Here is a 10,266-nt window from a genome sequence, read left to right on the forward strand (position 1 = left end):
ATAGTTTTATTACCTTTATAGTGATTTTATGACATTTTTACTTAAGGATATGCAAGATTAACCTTCACATAGAACCAGAATGTTGGAACTAAAGAAATAATAACAATAATAGCATTTCTACAGTGCTTATAATGTTTGCAAAGCATATCTAGACAACTCATTCTATCTTCAAAACAATCCTGGGAATAGGTATTATTATTTTGCCACTTTTGCAGATGAGAAAACTGAGGCAAATATATTAAATGACTTGCCTAGCCCCACATAATTAGTAAGGTTTTGAGGCTGAATTAAGTCTTCCTGAATGCAGATCTAGCATTCTATCCACTTAGCTTCCTACCTGTCTTTTAATTTACAAATACCTATAATTGAGGGATAGGATCTTACATTAATAAATGTGCAACCAATCCAGAAAGGATCTTGGGGATGCTCTAATTTTTACCTTGTTTTGCAGCAGAGGAAATGAACATCTTGCATTTTAGGTTTAAAAAAATAGAAGACCGAAAAGATATCACAAGACATTCTGTTGTATTTAATTTACACAAAACAGGGAAATTCAAATGAATTTTGTGTTTCCTTACAAAAATCAGAAGAAAAGTGAGATTCCCCATTTGTAAGAATATATTCTTTCGCTTTTTGCCAGGTCTTGATATATCTATGATTCTAAAGTGTTTGTAAGCCATTTGAGACAACTAATTTTTTTTGAGTTCTTCTTTTATTTCTCAATCTTTGAATTTTCAAGAGCAGTTTATAATAGAAGTTATTTGCTTAGTGATTATAACCTTCAGATATAACATAGAATTCATACACATACACACATACATATACATATGTACATATATAATGTAGGATTCAGATATAATATATTGTAGGAAGAAAATGTTTAAAAATGGACCAATGAGGGATGTCTTGCCCCACTGGCATTATGAGTAAAAGTATCATAATTTAATAAAAAGTATATTAGCCAGTTAGTTTTAGAACTGAGTATTGTTTCATGTGGCACTTATTGGTAGTGCAGATATCTGGATTATGACAGTAATTGATATTAGTTATGACAGCATGATGTTAGCATTTTGTCAGTCTGTCTAAGGAAGTCTAGGAAACAAGCTATAAGTTAATTTTATATTTTACAATTACACTGGCAGGTATTGAACTTGTGATTTGGTATAGGGAAGGGGTTTAATCTTTGTATGTATGGATGTAGCATAGACCCCCAGAATAACATTTTTAAACACTTGAAGAAAAGGCTAAATTTAATTGAGGTTAATGAACTTCATGAAAAGAAACATCTTCTACCAATGCAGTACCTTCCTTGCAACTTCATCAAGTTTCAGAGAGCTGCTTGGAGGACTGAGAAAATCAAGTGACTTGTCCGGATTGCTAGGTCAATATATGTTAGAGGGGGGATTTGATCCCAAACCTTTCTGGAAATAGGAATAAAAAATGAATAAAGTCTCTTCTTATTCAAAGAGCCAGCCATAAGTCTGGTTGTTAAATATTTGTGGTTTTTTGTTTGTTTGTTTTTTTACCCTCCCATCAAACTTGCCATACCCTTCTTCAAAATTTAGATAACCAAACAGTATTTCATTCTTGATCTCAGCTAAAAATGAGTTACTAAAGAAAAGACTCAAGACAAATAAATTAAGGTATGAATAAGTTAAGAATGATAGGTGATTAGGGATGGGAAATTATCAGATAGGGCTCTCAAAAGAGCAAAATAGTAAAATCAAGAATCTTAATATTTATGGATTAAATAATAATAATATAACAATAATAGCTAATATTTGTATAATGTTCATTATATGTCAGGCATTGTGCTAATTATTTTGTAGTTATTACCAAATCTGACCCTCCCAACAACTATGAAAGATAAATTTTATTATCCTCATTTTACAGATGAGGAAACTGAGGCAAACAGAAGCTAAGTATCTTGTTCAGGTCACATAGCTCATAAATATCTGAGGCTAGATTTGAATGCAGAGCTTCCTGACTCCAAGCCTGATGCTATATCACTGTGTACCATGATATATCATAAAGTAAAAAATAATCTTCAAAATTGGATTATGAGGTTTATGTTTGTTTAAAATTTTTCCTATTTCTTTAAAATATTCAAAATGATCAGAACTTTTCCATCATAATTTTTATATAGAAATAAGGTTAATAATGTCATTGTTGATAAAGTTAAAGAAATGACTAAGTTTTTAATACTTTTTGATAGTTAATTTTTTGATAGTTTTTTTTTAATAGTTAAGAATAAAATGGATGCGAGGGGAAAGTGGTAATCTTCATTGCTGAGGTAATGACCACATTGAAAAAATCAAGTCAAAGTTTCAAAAGAAAGTAAAAAAATTTAGGTTAACAATTTAAAGGAAAAAATGTTTTTGTTTATTTCAGATTTAATTCTGAACCTTTGTGTTTTATTTTCAGTTAGACAAGCTGCTATGGAAGATGGAATGCCTCTGTTTCCAGGTGTGTATTTCCAACCTGACCAAATGGATCCTGCTGATCTGTGGTGAAATGTTTCAAGCATCCCTGTGTCTTGGGTTGAACATTCCAACCTTCTGAATCAAATCATGGTCTTCTCGGCAATGCTGACAGCTGCCCATCCAGGGACAGCAAACACAACTTTTGTTATCTATGAAAATGCCTATATTAATTTTACCACACCTCAGACTGCCCTTCCTGGTGGCATAGATTCACCCCTGAGACATGGTTCTGATACCATGACCACAACTGAAATCAATTCTCTGACAGTGAACAGTACATCAGCATCTTCAACGTCAGAAACTTTTAAGAGCCTGAGCTTGCCTCTGCAGATCATTCTTTCTGCTATAATGATATTTATTTTGCTGGTTTCTTTTCTTGGAAACTTTGTTGTTTGCCTTATGGTGTACCAGAAGGCTGCCATGCGTTCTGCAATTAACATCCTTCTTGCCAGCTTGGCATTTGCGGACATGTTGCTAGCAGTGCTGAATATGCCCTTTGCTTTGGTGACTATTCTCACAACTCACTGGATTTTTGGGAAAGTCTTCTGCAGGGTGTCAGCTATGTTCTTCTGGCTCTTTGTTATTGAGGGAGTTGCTATCCTTCTTATAATCAGCATAGACAGATTCCTGATTATAGTTCAGAGGCAGGATAAGCTGAACCCATATCGCGCCAAGATGCTTATTGCTATTTCTTGGGCCACTGCCTTTTGTGTGGCGTTCCCTTTAGCCGTGGGCAACCCCGAGCTGCAGATACCTTCCAGAGCTCCTCAGTGTGTGTTTGGCTACACCACTGACCCTGGGTACCAAGCCTATGTCATATTGATTGTTCTCATTTCTTTCTTTATTCCTTTCCTGATGATGCTGTATTCTTTTATGGGCATCCTCAATACTGTTCGGCACAATGCAGTACGAATTCATAGCTATCCTGAGGGCATATGCCTCAGTCAAGCAAGCAAGCTGGGTCTCATGAGTCTACAAAGACCCTTCCAGATGAGCATCGACATGAGCTTTAAGACACGTGCCTTCACCACCATCTTGATTCTTTTTGTCGTTTTCATCATCTGCTGGGCCCCATTCACTACCTATAGCCTCGTGGCTACCTTTAACAGCCACTTCTACTACAAGCACAACTTCTTTGAGATCAGCACCTGGCTACTCTGGCTCTGCTACCTCAAATCTGCTTTAAACCCACTGATTTACTACTGGAGAATCAAGAAATTTCATGACGCCTGCCTAGACTTAATGCCCAAGTCCTTCAAGTTTTTGCCACAGCTCCCGGGCCATACAAAACGGCGCATTCGCCCCAGTGCTGTTTATGTGTGTGCAGAGCACCGAACAGTAGTGTGAAACAAAAACAATTGCATGTTTACATATGGGTGGTAGTTTTTTTCCACCTTCTGACTGATTTTTTAAAATGTGGTTTCCTTATCTTATATACACACGTATATACATATACACATATGCATATATATGTATATATTCATTCATACATAGGTATATGTGAGTATATTGGAGTAGATACATGGATGGGTGTGTATGGGTGTATATGTACAAGTTGAGAGAAATTATTTATTGGTTGTATTGTTTGCTACTAGAGATGTGTAATAGTGAAGCAATGACCGGTGTTACCTCTAGGATTCAAGGGAAACACACTTTGGGGGAAGAAGTTGTGGGTCCTCTTCCCACATGGATTGGATTTGTGCTCAGTGCTCTGAGCCTCTACTTTGCATTGAATTTTAGGTGTATTGTATTGTGGTATGCTGCTAAGGAGTTGAGTTTTGCATGTTTTTTTTTTTTTTGTTTGTTTGTTTTTCTCACTAGGAAGATACTGCTGCTTTTTTTTGTTATTGCATTGGAGCCAAAAACCTCAGTGGAAAAATGACAACTAATTATTATTATTAAAAATAATAACTAAGTTGTTATTAATGGTAATAATAAAATTCTAGGGATTGTGACATTTGGAAAGTCATTAATATTTACTTTGGTGCACTTTATGAAACAGTTATGAATTGATGTTTTGAGCCACACATTTTTTCAGAGTTATTTTTACATAGGGCTCATTTAGTTTAATCTAGTATCTTAGAAAAAATATTCTTCATTCTAAGCATATAATTTCTTTAATCTTTCCTCTGCATTCCCAGTTTTATTGGCTGAAACTATTAAAGGTTATTAAACAGCAGTATTTTTGTTATAGTAGGGGTCCAAAAAGCAGAACTGAGGCTTCAGAATCAAAGGTTCTTATCTTACATCAAATAGGCATAGAGATAGGGACTGGGTCTGTGACTTATTAGAAATTTTAGATGAGGAAATTTTTTTCTCCCAATGCAAGTTGATGTCTTTTCTTCCACATATAATCTTAGAGAATTTAGACTTGCTGAGAGGTTAAGTGATTTGCCAAGGCTTACCCACCAGTATATGTCAGAATTCAGGATCTCGACTCAAGTCTTCTGGCTCCAAAGCCAGATCTCTAGCCACCATACTGTTTATAATAAAATAGGAAGTAGTAATAGAGGAGGAGAAAGTTGTTTACGTCATAAGAATTAATTTTACTGATTAAAGAATTAGTCTACTAAATTGCTCATTCTATTCGGATACAGGGTATGTTGCATTTAGCAACCAAGAAGGAATTTTTAAAAGTTCAGAGTTTTCTTGACTTTTTTATAGACCAGAACTTTTACATAGGGATGGAATGTAGAATAGTAGAATTGGTCATGCACTGAAAATTAGAAATAAACCTACATATAAAACTTAAGTGAAATGTCAAGGCCATGAGATGATTTATTGACTGAAAAAATCAGCAGTTGGGCAACATTTCCAAAGCTTTGGGTACACGCCCTCATGTTCAAAGATCCTGTTGGTTTATGACTATAAGTTCCAGTTCTGAGCACACATGTGGGTTGGGGTAGTGAATCAACTATATGAATGCCAGCTTCTAGCAAAGCCAAGATTTAGGGACATAGGCATTCTCTAAATTGAAAAATCTCCCCCTAGTAAGGGGGATTAAAAGGATGGATTAAAAAAAAACCAGCATCATAGCCACTGAAGGAGAATAGTACTATAGTTTTTTGGTTTGTTTTTTTCCCCCAATAGTAGTGATGAATCTACATTCCCTTCCCTCTCTTTCCCCTCAAACTTGCTTATTGATTCTTTGAAAAAAATTGTGTCTTCATCTTGACTAGGAACTATTCATGGGCTCAATCCCACTATGATCAGCATGTGGGAATTTTGACCTACTCCATTTCTGATCTATACTGATTTACTTCTCTTTAGATAACTTGGTAAAACTTCTGCTGTTGGGGCTTAACATGATAAATTTTATTGTCATAACCTAACTCAGAACTCCTGAGCTCAAGGGATCCTCTGCCTCAATCTCTCTGGTTTTAGGGATTACAGATTCTTATTGATTCTTGCTGGTAATTGTGTATACATGTGTATACAATATCCAGATGGGATGAGACAAGGGCAATAAAAGAGCAAATCTGGTTTTAAGGTATTCATTTGCTATTGTGTTGAAATCTTTTTTATACCTTTGTGTAGATCCACATGGCCATTTTCATCTGATAGTCATCTACATCTTTAATTTAAAAAAAAATATTTTGGTCATTAATTCCTACCTTCTTATTCACAAGTAAAATTATTAATTGTTAGCATTAGAAGTTTGACAGTATTCACCAAGAATAGCATAATATTTATTACACTGTTCCACAGAGCCGTTATAATGTCATTAGGAGTCTCACAAAACAAAACAAAACAAAACAAAAACCTTTTTTTTAATGTTAGTCAATATTTCCTTCTAAAATATGAAATAATGAAATACGTGTCAGTAGTACTTGTGTAACTTTTTTTTTTTTTTTTTTTGGAATTTCTTTAACCATCTTTTTATTCTGAAGTTGATTGGTACCTTCATTTCCAGTCCAGCACTTATGAGTTTTATTAATATATTTCAATTCCAAAACTACTCTGTGGCCAAATTAATTTAGTAAATAAATTTGCTCACGTAAAATATAAACACTGTAGTTTATACTAGCCATGGGTTGAAATGTGTTGTTCACCTTTAACCAGTTTTTCACTAACTGGATTTTAAAAACAGGTATTAAAGTAGTATAATAAAAGAAAGAATAATAAGTCCTCTAAGGCTTACGATCAGTATAACCTGCATTCTCCTACATGATTGTTTTTACTGTATGTGCATTTTTGTTTTAAAATTTGTCAGGTACTTGTAATTTTATCTTTTACTTTTAAAGAAGAGCTTTTTAGGTACTATTGTACTACTTATGAACAATGTAGCATTTGATAGGATTATATGTTGAAATGCCATGCAATGCTAAAAGGATTTCTGAAAGATCAGCAGTGATACCTTGTAGCAAAGCTAATAACCCTGGAAAATCACTTGATCCTGTATTTGAATTTCTAGGATATGTTTAAAAATCATAAGATCTTGTACCTAGAGATGGAAAGAGATCTCAGAGGTCAAATATTCCATCTCCCTCATTTTATAGAAGAGGAGATTATAGTGACAGCTAGAATTTTTTATATTATTAAATTTAATTTTTAATTTATGGAATAAAATAAGCATTTCCAGAATTTGATCTCAGCTTTTGTTCAATGTTCTTTCCACTGAAGTACCTGTAAAGAGATTTAACATTTTCTGGTTTGTTTAACTAGGGTTTGTACCTTCAGATGCAAAATTTTTATTTGTTGACTATTTACCACTTTTATTTTTTGATGCACACAACTGAATATACTACTACTATTTACTACCATTCACAGAATTTAAAACTGATTTTTAAAAGGCTCTAGAAGAAAAGAAGTCCATGTCACAAACTAAACGGAACTGTTTCTTTGGTGAATTAAGTGATATCCTTTTCTACCCTCAATGTTCTAGAAAATCACAACCATAGAGCGCTCTCTCTCTCTCTCTCTCTCTCTCTCTCTCTCTTATTGATTGAGACTCATGTTACCTTTTAATATACATGGTGAATAACATCTACAAACTTATTATGCTTTATCTGTTGACATTTGAAGCCCTTGGCTATATATGAGGTTACCCTTATCTATAAACCTATTTTCCTCTAAATTAATTATTGGAGAAACAGTGAGTGATTTGAAATTTAAAAATCATCATTTTAAAGTTTAATTGAGGATAATTTCTATATATTTTTTTTTCCTTCCTAGAAGAAAATCATTAAATATTAGCTCACTCCATGTGATGTCATGGGAAGTATATGAAAACAGGTCAAGATGAACTCAACTTTTATTACTCTTAATCTAATTATATTCAAACAAAGCATGAGTTAAAGTGAACTTCAGTCATAACTTTTAATCTATGTAAATCTTTTGCCAATGATGGTCTTTTGTAAAAAGCTAGTAATGTTAATGATAATAATAATTGATTTTTGTTTTGGCTGTTTATAATTTACATGGAAATGTTTATGTATATATCTAAGAGAATTGTACTTATCAACTTATCTTCCTCCTTGCCTGACATTTTCATACTACTGTGATTTTGAGTCTACATGTGAAGAAGTTCTGGATTAAAACATGTTTTCATGAGAATTTTACAATCATAATTCTGCACTTTTAACTTCTCTGGAAACTCCCATTTTGTAACAATAAAGCATACCTTCAAAGCACACGTTTCTTACTGCAGATAAAATAGTGACATTTCCTAGATGTCCATCTCTATTAGAGCCAGGTCTTGGTGATGAAGTGAGATTTCCTTTACAGCTAAAACTCACTTTTGTGGAAAAGCTTGAATTATTATTGGTTTTAAAATTTGAATCTTATAATATGGTTGTTCTGTGAATATTCTTATTTTAATTGTGAAGATGACTCCCAACCTAAAAAATAAATATTTAACTTTTTATTTTTAAGAGTGAGAATTTTTTTACAATAAGAAGACAGTCATCCTTGTCGTGGTAGATAGTGTGTTGGGAAAGAATGAGTTCCCTCTTGTTGAAAATCTTCAAGTAGAGGCCAGATTAATATTATAATATATTGTTATACCCTTTTTGAGTATGAGTTGGACTTAGTGACTCTTAAGTACCCTTTGAATATTAAATTCTTGGGTATAGACACATTTTGCTTGAATAATTTTTCTTTAGTTTTGCTTTTTTTTTTAAATTATGAGTTTAATTGTAAAACTTGTTTCCTTTGGGTTTTAATTTATTCAAATGTGATTCTAAGAACTGACTGTATGTTAACAGTGATCATTTTGGTATTAGCAGTTCTTAAAATGATTCAGAATGAGATAAACACTCACTGTGAAGAAGTATATAAAAATTGCCCCCAAAACATTTATTAAACACATGCTATGTAGTAGGCATTTTACTGGAGATACTATACTGAACAATTATGTCTTCCCTGCTCCCAGAGGCAACATGGGCCAATGAAAGATACAGGGAAATGACTTTGATATACACAACATATAGCTATCCAGCCTTTACTTGAAAAGGCGCAGACAGGGAGAACTCATTACCTCCTGGGTCAGCCCATTCTGTTTTGAGGTAGCTCTAATAGTTATGAAGTTTTTCCTTAAATTGAGCAAAACTAAGGTTTTTTTTTTAATCTTCAACTTTCACCCATTGTGTTTCCTGGGGTCGAGAAAAATAAGTTCCATCCTTCTTCAATGTCCCGGTCTTCTAAATTTTTAAAGAAACATCTTGTGTTCTTCCTATCATGATCTTCCATTATTCTTTCAGGTGTTTGAGTCATGATCTTGAGAGTCATCTGGTTACTGTCTTCTAGAGTTGCTATTTTATCAATGTCCTTCCTAAAAGGTCCCTAGAACTATATACATCTTCTAAATTAGGTTTGATCAATGAAATTAACACAGTACTATTATGATTTTGGGATACTATGCCTCTCAATGTGGCCTAAAATTATATTAGTTTTACCATTTTGCAACAAAATGGTTTATTTTATGAGCTTATAGTTCATCAAAGAACTTTATATATAGGGGTGCTGATGATTTATGTGGATTTATTTTATATTCTGCTACTTTGCTGAAGTTGTTTCAAATAATTTCAGAACTTTTTTTTAGATCATCTGCTATCTAACCTACCTCTTCCTTCTCATCCTTGTGAAGTTGGTACTTTGAATTAAAGTATTAAACTTAACATTTATTCATATGAAATTTCATCCTATTAGATTTGGCCCAATATTCTTACCCTGTATTATCTGTGGAAACTTACTTAATGTGTTAGCTGTCCTTCCAGGGTTGTTTGTTATCTGCAAATTAAATATTTGCTATTTATGCCTTTAAGTTATTCAAAAAATATAAAATATCCTGGTATGGGTCCTTGGGACCCTCTAGTAAGGATATACTTCCAAAGTGAGAAGCAACCACCTTTCAAAAATAAATAAAAAAGAAAATTCAAAGTTTGTGACTCTGGTATACAAAACATTCTACATCCAAGTTTCAGCCTATCTACAATCCAGCTTCACCTCACTCAGATTATTCTACATCAGCATTCCTGTAGCCACATTTCATTGCCTCTAGGGTGGTCAGCATGCTTTCAACTTAACCACGATCACCAACTGTCAAAGAATAATGGACTCAGAGTCAGGGAACCTAGATTTGATTTTCAGCTTTGTCACTTACTAGCTGTGTGATCTTGAACAAATTATTTAATCTCATCCTCAATTAGCTATAAAATATGAATTACAGTATTATATATAGCAAGGTAGTGAGGAGGCTCAAATATGAAACCATATGAAAAGTACATTGTAAAACACTGACTTTAAGATTAGCTATTTATTATTTAAGAATAATATGGTGATG

The 10,266-nt window shown here is 33.3% G+C and overlaps 1 protein-coding gene across 2 annotated transcripts in view; it reads left to right on the forward strand.

The window, feature by feature from the left end:
- The window catches only part of GPR63 (G protein-coupled receptor 63), a 45,005-nt gene extending 39,383 nt beyond the window's left edge, over window positions 1–5,622 (forward strand). For both annotated transcript variants that reach the window (XM_074310259.1, XM_074310258.1), the window contains exon 2: window positions 2,425–5,622. In XM_074310259.1, coding sequence (XP_074166360.1) covers window positions 2,571–3,830 — 1,260 coding nt within the window. In that variant the 5' untranslated portion in view covers window positions 2,425–2,570 and the 3' untranslated portion in view covers window positions 3,831–5,622. The remainder of the gene's footprint in view (window positions 1–2,424) is intronic.
- Window positions 5,623–10,266: the final 4,644 nt, after the last annotated feature.

This window comes from Sminthopsis crassicaudata, chromosome 4 (genome assembly GCF_048593235.1).
Source record: "Sminthopsis crassicaudata isolate SCR6 chromosome 4, ASM4859323v1, whole genome shotgun sequence".
NCBI lineage: Eukaryota > Metazoa > Chordata > Mammalia > Dasyuromorphia > Dasyuridae > Sminthopsis > Sminthopsis crassicaudata.